Below are 16,726 nucleotides of genomic sequence, written 5' to 3'. Positions count from 1 at the left end.
AAAGACAAAAGCCATAAGCTTAAGTATAATGGGTGTTTCTGACGTGAAGAGTTCCTAAAAGTTGAATAGAAAAACATTGAGCAACTAAACATTTTCCTAAAATAGAAGAAAGAACTGAATGTACAGGAAGGGGTAAATCATAAGACAAATTTTAAGCTTTATTAGATTATTCAAACTCCAGATAGAAAAGGCAAGCCTTGAACAAGACAACCAAATACACATTAGAATGGTGCCCTCCCAGTTATAAGAACACATGTGGCAAGAATATTATACCTCAGAGTTAGTTAATTATATAAACAATAGACATATCCTGACATGTGAAATAATTCAGAAAGAAAGCATCTATGGGTTCTCCTTTCTTGTCTTGGGGGAAGAAAACAACACAACTTATCAGCAATGAAACAACCAATCAAGAAATATAAATGGGGAGGCGGGAAGCAGTAATTGGAGAAGTGACAATAAAAACATTATTGATTTTAAAGATTTAGTACTAAATTCTTTAGAGATTATGGTAAATGGCATGAACATTTAAAAAGTGAAAATAATGTGAATAACAAAAATGAGTTGGAAGCATATATATATTCATGCTAATTTTAATCATCATTGTGTAGAATCCACTGTCTTAAAATCATTTGAATTTAACATAAAGCCAAAAGGTGATAAGGCTTTAGTATTTTTCATCAGTTCTTTATGTTAGAATTTCAGAAGCTACTGACATAATGAAAAATTGATTTGATGCTTGAAAATGGTTCAGTCTCTCTAAATGTGCATTGAGAAATACCAGTATTTGGAATATTGTTCATCCAATTATGATAAGTCTAGATAGAAGCATTTTTGAGTGATTTTTATTTTTGCTGTCTTATTTTCTATGTTGTTTCCTATCTTTGCTATTTGTTATCAATACTTTTCTATATTGTTCAAATTTCTGAATATGCATCAAGTTTATAAAAACAAGACAACATTCTTTTAAAAAACCTTATTTCACACAACTTTTTCATCATTCCAATGGAAGTTATTTGTAATAAAATTCATTTAAAAGTACAATGCATACATAGGGCTGATAATACAATTACATTTACAGCTTACTGCAACTCAGTTATAAACTAACTTAATGAGTCTTTACCCATTTATATAAAAAGAATAACTTTATTGCCCCAACACAAGTAAAGACAACTTCTAAACACAGTCTGAACCATACTTTAAATATAAGATAATTGAAATGCTTTATTTTATCTATTATGAAAGACCCTTTTATACTAAAGATATAACTGTCTTGAGACAGCATTTTAGGATGACTTGTCTAGTCTCGCCTAAAATGGCATGCCTGGTCTGCATTCTCAGAATATGAGGTTATTTGTGTACAAAAATGTCCATCTTCTTCCTGTGAGTAAAAATACAGATTATTTCTACAGCTGGACAGGCATACATATGCCTTCATTTTCATATGAATGAGGAGTAATAACTTCTCATTTATTTTGAGTTAAAGCTTCATGGAAGACTTTTATAACCTGAATTTATGACTTGAGGCCAACAGAGATGTTTTAATGAAATTGAAGGAATGTGGGGCAATGATGATCTTATTACACACTACTAGGGAAAAAATTCTTTCCCTGTTTATAACTGACCTTATTAAAACAGGTCAGATTACAGAATAAAAAAGTTTAAATAAGTTAAATAATTTAAAAGATACATTTAATATTTAAAATGTTATATATTTTACATGTTGTAGATATTTCTAAAACATCTGAAGTTTTCATTATTGGAATCTTTGAATTTGTTTTTATTTTTTATTTTTTTATAATCTTATTCCCTTCGCATGTTTGTACTTAATTAAAAAAAAAATGTTTAAGCCCCAGGCCCACTTTTTCTTAAGTATTTTACAACCCAAGACAGTTAAAATACTGTCAATAAAATGAAATAATATCCTTTTATGTCTCTGCTCCATCTGAATGTTAGTTGGTTGCTGTTTATGTGACATCTGTGGTCAAAGTAAAAGAAAATTTTTTGCTCCATAAAAACATCTGAGATGAGATGGAATAATTTATTAATGTCATCCAGTAAATTGAAATCTTTATAATCAAGAGATTACTATTTTTTTTTAATCTCCAGATATCGATGAATGCTCCTTCCAAAATATTTGTGTCTTTGGAACATGTAATAATTTGCCTGGAATGTTTCATTGTATCTGTGATGATGGTTATGAATTGGACAGAACAGGAGGGAACTGTACAGGTATGGCCAGTTAAGGGCTTAATTGCATTGTTATTAATTGAAAAGAACATTTTGTGCTAGACATAAAAGTTCCCTAAATTTCTGCTTAGCCTGCTATGCCTCAGGTTATGCATTTTTTTTGAAAAAGGAAATTACATTCTGATACATTTATTTCTAACTGTGAGATTGATTTTTTGTAATGTAAACAGCTTAATTTTAAATATTCAACATGAAATTAGTAAAATATCTGTATATATTTATGATGTCCACATATGTGTACAGTTATACATATATTTAAGTTTAATTCAAGCAAGAAATGATAGCATGATTTTCTTCAGAATTGCAAGATTTTGATATAATTTACTTATTTATTTATTAAAGATATTAAATGATACCATCATGAATACTGTCTGATTGATACATGGAAACTGCTTTAGGTGTGTACAAGGATTTCATTGTGCTGAGTCCCTCCTAAAGATTTTTAGTCTACTGACTTTCAGAATTTCCACCAAATCCTTTGGAACAGCAGCATGCCCAAGGAAAGTAAAGATGTTGATGTGGGCATTCTAAATGTTCTTCCTAGATATTGATGAGTGTGCAGACCCAATAAACTGCGTGAACGGCCTGTGTGTCAACACTCCTGGTCGCTATGAGTGTAACTGTCCACCCGATTTCCAGCTGAACCCCACCGGTGTGGGGTGTGTCGGTAAGTAAAAGCACTATGAAACCAACAGATAGAAGCACATAGAGTTAAATACTAGGACTCTCTTGATAATGAACTGTAATATGAGCATTCGCTACAATTAACTTAAAGTAGTACTCTTTTACCTGAAGTAAACTATACTGCCAAAATACATGGTCAGTTTTATTCTGCTAATCTTCCAAGTCATATTTTGAAACAGGAATTTTTGAGACATCTGCTCCCACATCCTCCTCTCACAGACTTGAGAACCACGGCCCTAGAAGTGCAGTGACTTGTTTTAAGGTCGCAGAGCTTGCAAATGGCAGAGCTGAAGCAGTGTCCCCAAATTGCCTGGCTCCCTGCCCAGTGCATTGACCAGGACAGATGCCTTTGAAATGTGGACTCAGTTTTACAAAGAATATGTTTCAGGTTCATGCATGACAGTTGACAAGGCAAGCAATTAATGGTATTTATACCATTAGTTATATAATTCTTCAAAACCAAGGGGAAAAAACCTGTATTTCTATAGGTATAAGAAAAACCTGTCTTTCTATAGGTATAAGAAAAACCTATATTTATATAAGTATATATTTCTTTAAAACCAAGAAAATATGGAATAAAATTTGTTAGTTATGATTAAATTCTCATTAAAAATTTTAATAAGGTTTGTGCCTTTTTCTTATGAAAATTATTTTCAAAATTACTTACAAATATGAAAAGTAAAAAGGTTTGTTGGATGCAGATGGCAGATAACACTGACTATTTTTCCTAAGAGGAGAACCAGCAGTTCCTCTTGAGGCTCTTTATATCAAAGAAAGTAATATCATCACAGGCCCATCTAGAAACATAAGGAAACGTGTTCATTGCCTCATTATTTGTGGTGGCAAGAATTTAGAAACCATTTTTGGAGAGTGGGTTGATTAAAAAAGAATGGCAGTTGGGCATTGTGGAGTTGACAGCATTTTATAAAGATAGAATGAGGCAAATGACAAAATAGCATTCATAGAAATTTAAAATGTGCACCAAAAAACCCCCCAAAATACTAATTTTGCAACAGTGCAGACCATAAAAAGTAATATTAAGCACTTTCCAATGTTTGAGTAAGGGAAGAGGAAGGAGATGGAGAGCAGGGATAAAAAGGAAAGAGTGGTAGGGAGGAAAGAAGGAAGGATGAATGAATACAAACCTAGTAAGAGCAGAACCTTGAGTTAACACTTGTGTCAGCACCTGAGATTCGGCAACAAAAATAAAACTTAAAAGAATTGAGAAAAGAAAGCAAAAGAATGAAAAGCTCCCCAAGTGGTTATAATGTGCAGCTGGAGATGAAGACTACTTGTTAGACTGTAAAGAACTTTGGCTTGTACTCTGATTTGAGACGGGATGCCATGGGAAGTGCCTTGACCCCAGGTAATGCTTCTGAAGGAAGCGATGGTAGGAAAAAGACTGTAGGTGGGTCAAGAGATGAGCTAGGAAACGGTTGCAGTAGTCCAGGTGGGGGTGACGGTGGCTTGAACTCAGGTTTCAATGATGTTGAAAGCAGTGGTAAGTCATCAGATTCCAGGTATATTTTGAAGGTAATGTTGACAGATCTTATTAACTGGATTGAATAAGGAGTCAAAATTTGACTCCAAAATTTAGAGCCTGAGCAGTTTTTAAAAATGAGTTTTCTGTTTATTGAAAATGCAAAAAAAGCCTGGGAGAGGATTGGAGCAGGTTTTTTATGTGAAGGCAAGAGTATCAAGTGTTTGACTTTAGACATGGTAACTTTAAAATAGCTGTTAGATATCTAAGAGGAGAAATAAAATACTAGGCACTTGGAAGAAGGATCTGGAGTTCACGGAGAAGTGAAAGATGGAACCACAAATTTAATCATGTTTAGAGTGATGGAACTAATGAGGTGATCTAGATGATACTCAGAGACAAGAAAAAGTTTGGGAGTCACTTATTCTCTTAAATATCCTTTCTAAAATTGTTACAGACTGACTCTTCCAAAACTTGCAAAGCTTGATGTGCAAATTGAAGCAAAACTTTGGGAGAATAAAGATTATGGGAAGGAGAGGAAGGAGGTTGCGTTATCACTATTTTCTGTAATAGCATACATTGCTTTAACTTATACTGGATTTCATATCCTTTGTTGATAAACTCATGATATAGACTGATGGATTATTAGGAAACGTTTTTTTGCATTCATTTTATTAAAGGTCCAGAATGTGCCAGATGAGTAATTGCTTACTCTCTTTAACCCATGGTCTAGATGGATGTCTAAACATGGGAAATTGTTGTAATTGATTTAATTCCTACAACTTGGAAAAACTCTAAAGCAAGTGATGATTTCTTGCAGGGAGTTAATGTACAGAATTTGAATTTCATCATTTGAGTGACCTTTCTCCAAAATGACATTCTTACTACTGTAAGGACCGTTGTAAACTCCTGTGTTGCTCTGCAGACAACCGCGTGGGCAACTGCTACCTGAAGTTCGGTCCTCGGGGCGACGGAAGCCTGTCCTGCAACACTGAGATTGGGGTGGGCGTCAGCCGCTCCTCCTGCTGCTGCTCTCTGGGGAAGGCCTGGGGGAACCCCTGCGAGACCTGCCCCCCTGTCAATAGCAGTGAGTATGAAGCCGAGGAAGAGGACAGGGACCCTCTGGTAGCTGAAGACTAGCTGCCGAATTCTTCTGGTGCTGGGGACAAGGGAGGAAGTGAGAGTCCGAACTTTGAATCTGGGCTACTTTCAGTGATTATGCTAAAACCAGCCAACAAGGCTTCATATAAAAGGAATCTGAATTCCTCTCTTCTTACTGTTTTTCTTGATATGATGAAAAGAGAAAACAATTTTTTTAAATTTTATTTTATCTTTAAACTTTACAATATTGTATTGGTTTTGCCAAATATCGAAATGAATCCGCCACAGGTATACATGTGTTCCCCATCCTGAACCCTCCTCCCTCCTCCCTCCCCATACCATCCCTCTGGGTCGTCCCAGTGCACCAGCCCCAAGCATCCAGTATTGTGCATCGAACCTGGACTGGCGACTCGTTGAAAAGAGAAAACAATTTTTAACCATAATCCACTCTGAAGGATGATAATATCAGTTCTCCCAGGTATCACAGATAAAGGCCATTCCTGCTTCTTTTCCAGAGTTGTTTTAGTTGAGGTTCATAGATGCATTGTATTCCTCAAGTCCAACCAGGTTATATCTTAAATGGAAATGTGTGTCCTGATATGAGCATAGGTGAAACTCAACATTGTTGAATCGAGTTTTCATTTACTGGCCAAAAAAAGTTGTTGATACAAATTGTCTGAAAGTAGTTTTTCCTTTAATTAAAAACAAATGGGTTTTGTTATTCTACTTTGTAGTTTATGAAGTAATGATCTTATTTCAAGTAGAATGTTAATATACTTTTAAAGATACTGTGTTTGAAAAGGCACCTAGGAAAACATAGATACACCCCTTAGGATATGTGCTTTGAGCTTGTCAGTTGTTAAGTGCTAATTCATTGTCTCAGCCTCTTGCACACAGGTTATCAAATTTCTTTTTCTTTCCCTCATTTTGTAGCTGAATATTACACTTTGTGTCCTGGAGGGGAAGGCTTCAGACCTAACCCCATTACAATCATCTTAGAAGGTGAGTATACCTCTGATGGCTGCTGTTGCTACTGCTGCTGCTAAGTCACTTCAGTCCGACTCTGTGTGACCCCATAGACGGCAGCCCACCAGGCTCCCCTGTCCCTGGGATTCTCCAGGCAAGAACACTGGAGTGAGTTGCCATTTCCTTCTCCAATGCATGAAAGTGAAAAGTGAAAGTAAAGTCGCTCAGTCATGTCTGACTCTTAGCGACCCCATGGACTACAGCCTACCAGGCTCCTCCATCCATGGGATTTTCCAGGCAAGAGTACTGGAGTGGGGTGCCATTGCCTTATCCGCCTCTGATGGCACCAGATTTAAACAAGAGCTTACTTTAGAGAAAAGCTGGTAGAAAAGTTAGAACAGCCCAGACAAGATTATTTTGCAAAATTATAGGTAGACAGTTGCCAGTTTGCTGAAAAATCATTCGTAAGTCAGACTTGATCCGTTGCAGTGGTGTGTGATTCTGCTGCAGGGAAACTCTTTTTATAATTATCTCCAACTTCCACCATTGTTAGATTTAGTTATTGCTCTTTTTAGATTATAGCAGAGTTCCATGACTAAGCCAGGGGAATTCATGATCACGATAAACGTCCGGTCTTAAGTGTGCATTCACTTGGATGCATGGACGTCTGCAGGTCTTACAGTACCGCACATTTGAAAGCCCTCATAGTGACTCTTGTCTTTCACAATAGTATCTGAGCTGTCTCCCCTTTTGCAGATATTGATGAATGCCAGGAGTTACCAGGACTCTGCCAGGGTGGAAACTGTATTAACACTTTCGGTAGCTTCCAGTGTGAGTGCCCTCAAGGCTACTACCTCAGCGAGGAAACCCGCATCTGTGAAGGTGAGATGGATTCATACCTAAAAGTTATTAGTGCTATTTAAAGCAAAATTACTGGTCAGGTCTGGAGAAAAGAGTCCATCTTCAAGTTTTATCAAGGGACATGATGAGACTGATTCATAGTTATTTTCTTGTCCGTCAGTGCTTCTAAGTTGTATGCCAAGTCACTTCAGTCGTGTCCAACTGTTTGTGACCCCATGGACTGTAGCCCACCAGGCCCCTCTGTCCACGGGGATTCACCAGACAAGAATACTGGAGTGGGCTGCCATGCCCTCCTCCAAGGGTTCTTCTTGACCCAGGAATTGAACCCGGGTCTCCTGCCTTGCAGGCACTTTCTTTACCATCTGAGCCACCAAGGGAAGCCCTGTATGATGATAGCTAAATTAATTTACAGATTATTTGCAGTAATTGACTATTATTTTTCTCTGAGTAAATGGGTTGATGATAAAGGGAGAAAGCTGAAATACTATGAAAGCATTCAATATAAGTTATTAACTCATATTTTAACTTTATATTTTATATAGAAAAATATGTATATTTGAAGTGGGACCATTAGGTTAATATTTCCAGTGACTTTTTAATGTTGCACAACAGCATATGAAACAGTTCAGAGGTTATGCAGATGCCTTTCTTGGTTCCATCCCCCACTTCTCTTGTGGCAGTGTAATCATCCTTTAGGGGCCTGGTCTTCCCACTAGACTGGGAGCTTCTTGAAGCAAGGGCCACATCCAATTTCATCTTTATAGCTATAAGTTCTAGCTTACAGTAGAATCTCAGTATTTATTTATGGAATGAATGAATGGATGCTTCTAAAAATAAACATTAAACACTTAGTGTAATTATTTCCATTATAACTTTTCTACTGGAACATTTTAGATAAGTGCATCTGGAAGAAATATGCTTTAATAAGGAGAATAACCAGAAACTGCTACTTCTAGAATCTCTTAATGGGTGTTAATTTGAACAGAACTATAAAGAAAAAGGCTTTTCTAAATGCCTTCAGTTTAAAGTTGGCACTAAAATTTGATTTCAGTGACGTAAGAGGAAAGTAGCTTTAAAGCAATTCCATCTGAAGTATATGAAATTTCAGTTTAAAAACATAGGCACCATTGAAGTTATTTTTTTTTTTGCCACTTTGGAATAATTTATTTTGATCACCTTTATTTTTAAATGTCAGATTTTTATTTTTCTGAAGAAGGGCATATTGTGACATAAATGCATTTTGGGGGTGTTTCCTATATGTAATTGCTTTAAATTCTAAATTTTATAAAAAGTAAGATGAATTCTATAAAAAAAAAAATTGGGGGACTCAGCCGTATGCTTTGTTCAGTTGTTTAAGTCATGTGAATGCATGGGGAAACTATTTACAAATTCATGGGTATTCTTGCATCCCGTAGATATTGATGAGTGTTTCGCACATCCTGGTGTGTGTGGGCCTGGGACCTGCTACAACACTCTGGGAAATTACACCTGCATTTGCCCACCTGAGTACATGCAGGTCAACGGAGGCCACAACTGTATGGGTAGGTAGAGCTCTGAAGTGGAGGCGGTCGCTGTTGCTGGCTTCCTGGCCCTCATTATCTCTCAGAGGCAAACGGGTCATAATTACGCAGAAAGTTTGGAAGTTAAATCTCTATGAATAGTCAAGTGTTTCAAAGTCTTATAAACTTATGGCTGTGTGCCATATTTTTCATATACTTTGGCTACCTGTTATAAAGCATGAGTCTGAGGTAGAAAATTTCAACAAATATTGTAATTATATATTCTTAAATACCTTCATTTTCCATTCATATAAATCGAACATTGTTTTACAAATAAAAGAACATTCAAAATCTAATATGTAATGCTTTTTAAATTAAATAAATGCATTTGAATAGAGAAATATCTATTACCTTTGTCCCCCAAGAAAATTAAAAGTGAAATCCCTTACTTAAAAACAGGAAAGACGCTTAACTAAAAATGATTTGTGTTCAACTTAAAGAATTATTTTAAGAGACTTCCACATGACCATGAAAATTTTCAGAGTTAGTCGAGGAATTTTAGTGTCTCCAGGTATATGGGGTTTATTATTAGCTGCTTGCTGTCAGGATGGGTCGGCATTTTTGTTTTTCTCTGTGTAGACATGAGAAAAAGCTTCTGCTACCGGAGCTATAACGGAACCACTTGTGAGAATGAGTTGCCTTTTAATGTGACAAAGAGGATGTGCTGCTGCACATACAATGTGGGCAAAGCCTGGAACAAACCTTGTGAACCATGCCCAGCGCCAGGAACAGGTAAGCACTCTGCGCCTGCTTCTGCGGGCAGCCACGTTAGTGACACGGCGGGCATGTGACGCTAGAGTGAAAACACAGGGGTACTAAAAGCAGACATAGTTCTGAAAATATCCAGGAACTCATGTGCCTGGTTTCTCAGGCAGCCAGTCCTCTTTAAGGTCCAAACACTAATGTCTGAAATGTCCCTTGAGTAAAGTCTGGATCCTGAAAATAAGCCGCATTGCTGAAGAGTTAGAATTTTATAACACCAGTCCATTTAAACATGCTGCTTTAATTACTCTTCTCCTCATAAAAGAAGTATTTATTGAGAATCTACTTGTGTCATTGTGTTATACTTAGAAGATGTCATTTTGGTAAATTGTGATTATTTAGATTCCAACATGCTCATTAAGTTTGGTCTTGGAAAACATGCAAAAAAAAAATGGATTTGATGAGCAAACTTTATGTAAAAGCGACTTAGTATCAGAGTTCTCCTTATGCATCCATTCCCTCAAACTTACGTGAAATTTTTAGACAGTAAAGAGAACTGGTCTTTACACAGTAAAATTTTTTTCCAGACACAGATTCTCTTGAAAGAAAAACTGAAAAGTAGTAGAGACAAGAGCAACAGGATCATCTTAAAATTGTTGCCCACTCAGGTTCTTTTATAACCTGAAAAGTGGTCACGCTTAATAGTTGTAGATACTAAGAGCTGAACCAATAGGACAAATAAGAAACAATGATTATGCATTTGTTACCATTATTATTATTACCAGTATTATTTAGGGCACAGTTATTAAAATATTTCATTTAACATGATGAAATTAAGGAGAGATGGGGAAAAGTGACATATAGGGCCTTTTTCAGTGGCTCAAATTCAGTGGGCAAATAAATGGATTTTCTCTTTTGTATTAAAGTATAATTGATAAATAATATTATATTACTTTCAGGATTACAGCACAGTGGTTTGACATTTATACACATTATGGATTTATGTCCACGATAAGTCTAGTCACCATACGTCCTCGCACAATTGTATTGCAATTTTATTGACTATATTCCTTATGCTGAACATTACTTTGCTGTGACGTATTTATCTTATAGCTGGAAATATGTACCTGTTAATCTCTCACATCTATTTTATCCTACCCCTTACGCCCCTCCCCTCTGGCAGCCATCAGGTTTTTCTTTATAACAGAGATTGTTATTTCTGTTTTGTTTGTTCATTCGTTTTGCTTTTTAGATTCCATATATAAGTGAAATCATACATGGCTCGTCTTTCTCGGTCTCACCTCACTTAGCAAAATGCCCTCTAGATTCATCCATGTTGTTGAAAGTCACAAGATTCCAACAACACAGCTGAGTAATAATATGTGTGCATGTATATATATATACGCACACGTACAATATACCTTCTTGTTTATATGTTTGCACATCACCGGCACTTAGGTTGCTTCCGTATCTTGGCCCTTGTAAATGATGCTACAGAGAACATAGGAACGTATACTTCTTTTTGAATTAGTGTTTTGTTTTCTTCAGATAAATGCTCAGAGATGGAATTGCCAAACTATGACAGTTTTATTTTTAATTTTTGAGAAACCTCCATGCTGTTTTCCATAGTGACGGTACCAATTTACATCCCCACCGATAGTATACAAGAGTTGCCATTTCTTCTCACCCTCACCAGCACTTGTTATTTGTGATCTTTTCGATAACAGCCATTCTGACAGGTATGAGGTGACACCTCATTTGCATTTCACTGATAATCGGTGATGTTGAGCATCTTTTCATGTGCCTGTTGGCCATCTGTGTGTTTTCCTTAGAAAAATGTCTATTCAAGTGGTCTGCCCATTTTTAACTGGATTATTTGTATTTTTTATATTGAGTTGTGAATATTTATATTTTGAAATTAACCCCTATTGGATATATCATTTGCAGACATCTCGTTCTGTTCAGTATATTGCCTTTTCCTTTTGTAGATGGTTTCCTTCACTGTGCAAAAGCTTTTTAGTTTGATATAGTCCCGTTTGTTTATTTTTGCTTTTTTTTCCCTTGCCTGAGGAGAAAGATTCAAAAAAATATTGCAAACACCAGTGTTGGAGAGCATCCTGCTTATGTTTTCTACTAGGAGTTTTATGGTTTTCAGTCTTACATTTAAGTCTCCAATCTGTTCAGAGTTTTATTTTTGATATGGTGTAAGAAAGTGGCCAGTTGCAGCCTTAGGCAAGTGGCTATCAGTTTTCCCAGCACTATTTATTGAAGGGATTCTGTTTTCCCCACTTAACAATCTGGGCTCTCAGATGGCACTTAGATTATAGTTTTCTGTATGTTACCTGATACTGTTTTCAAGAGTTTTATTCCTCTGTGTAGCAGTGGGCATTCAAAGAATTATGCTATTTAAAAATTAGAATTCCTAAAAGGTCCTGTTAGTTTGGTGAATTATGTATAGTAGTGATTCTCATGCTGCTGCTGCTGCTGCTGCTAAGTCGCTTCAGTTGTGTCCGACTCTGTGCGACCCCATAGACGGCAGCCCACCAGGCTCCCCTGTCCCTGGGATTCTCCAGGCAAGAACACTGGAGTAGATTGCCATTTCCTTCTCCAGTGCATGAAAGTGAAAAGTGAAAGTGAAGTGGCTCAGTCGTGTCCGACTCTTATCGACCCCATGGACTGCAGCCTACCAGGCTCCTCTGTCCATGGGATTTTCCAGGCAAGAGTACTGGAGTGGGGTGCCATCGCCTTCTCCAAGTGACCCTCATAGTCTCTGTTTTATTCCATGAGACGTTGTTTTTGATGCCTCAAATTTCACGTTCCAACAAACAGACGTTTATGTTAAAAAAAGATAAAAGTCATGGCTCATTCATTACTCATTGTGAACATGTTTCACCACTACAAAATTATCTTTGCATGCCTATGCCTTTGTGCAATTCTAATTCCTTTTTAAATTTGTACACTAACCTAGTTTTTCAGTTTACATGAGTTGGATCATTTTTAAAGCCCTGCGTTATCAAAATAAAAAGAGCTTAAATGCCTTAAGTGGATATTTTGAACTCATAATGATTTACTTATTTTCTAGTATCCAAGCAGTAAAATGTTTAATGATGATAAGAACAGCAATAATAATAATGATAAAAGAATGCCTAGATTCATTCACTCCATACAAAAACTGATATTGTAGTCAAATAAATATAATTGAATTAAAGGGTCTTGTTGTGAATAATATAAAATATATTTGTCAGTTACAGTAATACTATATAAAGTGTTATTTTGAAGGAGTATGAGAATTTTAAGAGTCTATTTGCTTTGTTTATATTTTAAAGCTGACTTTAAAACCATATGTGGAAATATTCCTGGATTCACCTTTGACATTCACACTGGAAAAGCTGTTGGTGAGTTTTTCTAGGTTATGTTTCTTTTAATACATATATGTAGCATGTTGTAAAAATTAGTTCAGTGTTTTTCAAGTTTAAAGTATCATAAAAGATAATACTCTGCATTTGGATTTGATATGGTTAGACAAGAAAGAAGTAGCATGTTTACAGATAACCAAGTGTTAGTAGTGGGATTAGTCCATCAGCCTGGAGTGGGTTGCCAGCCTGGTGATTGAGTTATGATGTAATAGTTATGTGACTACCTCAAGATTTCATACATATCAAGCTAAAGCTTTAGTTTTTCTCATTATGAATATTGTATTATCAATACATGATTCTAAGTAATCCACTTTATTTTATCAACCTTTATTGTCTGTTTTCATGAGTATATGCTTAAGTTCTCTATGTATTTTTACAGTATTTTTATCCCTATCTACTTATGAATTTGCAGAATTATTAATTATATAAATTTCTTTCTTCTGAATGTGCTTTCTCTTGCACAGTCTACTTTTCTTCCTCAAAGATTAAATGAACAATATAATTTTAAATGTCTGTTATCAATGCACAGATAACAAAGGACATAAAATTAGGAAAATACAGTTGGCTTTATCAAATGAATAATAGCAATTAGGTAAGCCTGACATGAAACTTAAGAGGAAGCTTGATTCCCTAGGAAATTCATTTGCTCTGTTGACACTAGTATCCCTTGGTATATTTGATCAACTACTTCCATTCTTTCATTACTGTTCAAAGGAAATAATATTTTGTAGTCTGTATGCTTTGTAAACCACAAAATCACTCGTACCAGTATAGGGTTGATTTTTGAGACTGAGTGTGTGTTTAGCATTATTCAGTGTTTTACGATACATACATTAAGCAGAACCATATATTTGATCAAATCTGTTCAATTGCAGACATTGATGAATGTAAAGAGATTCCAGGCATTTGTGCAAACGGTGTGTGCATTAACCAAATTGGCAGTTTCCGCTGTGAATGCCCCACGGGATTCAGCTACAATGACCTGCTGCTGGTCTGCGAAGGTAATCTGAGCAATAAGTGACCTTATCCAGGAAAGTTCGGCAGACATAACTGGTTTTTAGAAGTTTTCTGACTTACTGTTTCTACTACAGCATTTAGGAGTTGATCACCAAATTGATTAAGTGTATGTCATACTGATGCCATAATGAAGTTTGAAAAATGGAATTGTTGTTCTTGCAGATATCGATGAGTGCAGCAATGGCGACAACCTGTGCCAGCGAAATGCAGACTGCATCAACAGCCCAGGCAGCTACCGGTGCGAGTGCGCTGCAGGTTTCAAACTTTCACCCAACGGAGCCTGCGTAGGTAAGAGGAGAATGGCTCATTCTTTGACACTGAACACCATTGTAGGCCTCTGTTGTAGCTCAGATGGTAAAGAATCCGCCTGCAATGCAGGAGACCTGGGTTCAGTCTCTAGATAGGGAGGATCCCTTGGAGGAGGGCATGGCAACCAACTCCAGTATTCTTGCCTGGAGAATTCCATGGACAGAGGAGCCTGGAGGGCTACAGTCCATGAAATTGCAAAGAATCAGACACAACTGAGTGACCAACACTTTCACTACTTTCACCACATTCTGTATACTTAGTTCCTGCACTAAAAAACTGCCTATGCTCTCCTATCAAAAAAAAACTATTTTCAAGTATAATTTTGAGGAGATTTTCCAAGTAAATCTATTCATTCATGTTGAATCTATTTCACGATATCTTTTAGATTCTTTTTTTAGGAAAAGAAGTCTCTCAATGGATTTTTCCTAGAATTGAAACTAAAAATGATGTCCTTGAGATATACCAATCAACATGTAAAAAGATTGCATGATTTAATTTTTTTTTAAAAAAGAGGCTTGTGTACTTTAAAGCCTTGCCTTATTTTTATTCAACTCTTGTTATGGTTCGTTTTCAGCCTATCTGTAGTAATTACTAGCAGGCTATAGAAAAAATGCCTGTGGGAAAAAATGAAGGAATCTTAATAAAGATCAGACACGTGTAACATGTGTTTTATTTTTTTTGTGTTAGATCGCAACGAGTGTTTAGAAATTCCTAATGTTTGCAGTCATGGCCTATGTGTGGATTTACAAGGAAGTTACCAGTGCATCTGCCACAATGGCTTTAAGGCTTCTCAGGACCAGACGATGTGCATGGGTAAGAAGGGAAACATTATTTCTAGGGGGTATCGTGGAGCTGAGACTCCAGAAGAGATTACCGTTCGGTCACCCGCCACAAGGAACTACCCTGTCTCTGTCAGAAACAGTCTTAACGAAAAATGAGCTATGTGAAACTGTTTATGGTTTTAGTCAATGTAAAATTTGCAAGCAGGACACACCACAATATGTTCTTGGATTTAGTGGTAACAGCTTTCTTCCCCAGATGGCTTTCACATGCTTATTAACCTGAGCTTTCAGACAGCGTTACATGGAAATCGCCGTGGTACCAGCTCTCCATTTACCCCTCTTTGTTCCCACTCAAGGGGCTTCCCAGGTGGTGCTAGTGGTAAAGAACCCGCCTCTCAATGCAGGAGATATAAGAGATGCAGGTTTGATCCCTGGGTCAGGAAGATCCCCTGGAGGGAGGGTATGGCAACCAACTCCAGTGTTCTTGCCTGGAGAATCCCCATGGACAGAGGAGCCTGGCAGGCCACAGTCCATAGGGTAATAAAGAGGTGGGCATGACTCAAGAGACTTAGCACACAGGCACAGTTCCACTCAGAAAAGCCTTTTGGAATGCTAGAATGCAAGGGGAGCAGTAAGGGGGACAGTGTTGAAATGAACACATACACACACACATATGCTTCTTTCCCCCAAATCACTGAACATATGAGATATATCTGCTTGCCTGGCTGTTTCAACTCTTAAAACCAGGTTTTAGAAGCAAAGATGGTGAAACTTTGAAAAGCCCCAGTACAGTAGCTAATGTGATGGTTAGTTAAGCAATAATTGTGTTCAGTAAGTACTTGCTGAGCTGATGATTAATAAGATTTCAAAAGCAGAGGGGCTTTTGGAACTCAGCTTAACTTCGGAACTCACCTTGGAACTCAGCTTAACTCCTTAAACTGATGTCAGCCACTGGCTTATCTCCACTGAAGCACTCTGCACTTGCAGGAGGAAAATTATATTTAAAAGTTGACTATTTATAATTAGCACTTCTCAGTGTAGAACAAGCTGAAGTTGTGCATCTACTCTTTTGGTATTCAAGATACACTATCTTTTTGAATCATACAGACTTTAGTACAGCAGAACGGCAGAATTAGATTCCTTTGTGGCGTGGGGTCGGTCGTGAAGAGTCGGACACAACTGAACAACTTCACTTTCACTTTTCACTTTCATGCATTGGAGGAGGAAATGACAGCCCAATCCAGTGTTCTTGCCTGGAGAATCCCAGGGATGGGGGAGCCTGGTGGGCTGCGGTCTATGGGGTTGCACAGAGTTGGACACAACTGATGTGACTTAGCAGCAGCAGCAGCAGCAGCATGGTATATCTGTACATGAGCACCCCCTGGAGAATGTCTCCATTCTTCCAGTGCCTCCTAAGAGATCCCCTGCAGACATCTTCTGTGGTCGCAGGAAGAATTCTCTAGGGAACGCTTGTGCAAAGGACACACGGAGGATGTGGCCCTATTTGCATGAACTGTCTGAGATGGCTTGCTTATATGTTTCTCCTGGCTGCTCTCTCTGAGAAAGAGGATATGATTTGCTAAAAAAAAAAAAAAAAAA

The 16,726-nt window shown here is 37.1% G+C and overlaps 1 protein-coding gene across 1 annotated transcript in view; it reads left to right on the top strand.

Moving 5' to 3' along the window:
• FBN2 (fibrillin 2) overlaps positions 1-16,726 on the top strand; it is a 223,808-nt gene that overhangs the window by 174,209 nt on the left and 32,873 nt on the right. Inside the window, exons 35-45 of the mRNA XM_010846349.1 lie at positions 2,110-2,232; positions 2,795-2,917; positions 5,340-5,501; positions 6,449-6,517; positions 7,238-7,363; positions 8,758-8,883; positions 9,481-9,633; positions 12,930-12,998; positions 13,895-14,020; positions 14,199-14,324; positions 15,033-15,158. Of these exons, the coding sequence (XP_010844651.1) occupies positions 2,110-2,232; positions 2,795-2,917; positions 5,340-5,501; positions 6,449-6,517; positions 7,238-7,363; positions 8,758-8,883; positions 9,481-9,633; positions 12,930-12,998; positions 13,895-14,020; positions 14,199-14,324; positions 15,033-15,158 (1,329 nt within the window). The remainder of the gene's footprint in view (positions 1-2,109; positions 2,233-2,794; positions 2,918-5,339; positions 5,502-6,448; positions 6,518-7,237; positions 7,364-8,757; positions 8,884-9,480; positions 9,634-12,929; positions 12,999-13,894; positions 14,021-14,198; positions 14,325-15,032; positions 15,159-16,726) is intronic.

The sequence above is a fragment of the Bison bison genome, unplaced genomic scaffold, assembly GCF_000754665.1.
Source record: "Bison bison bison isolate TAMUID 2011002044 unplaced genomic scaffold, Bison_UMD1.0 scf7180017864235, whole genome shotgun sequence".
In the NCBI taxonomy this organism is placed as follows: domain Eukaryota; kingdom Metazoa; phylum Chordata; class Mammalia; order Artiodactyla; family Bovidae; genus Bison; species Bison bison.
This window is presented reverse-complemented; position numbering and strand designations above follow the sequence as displayed.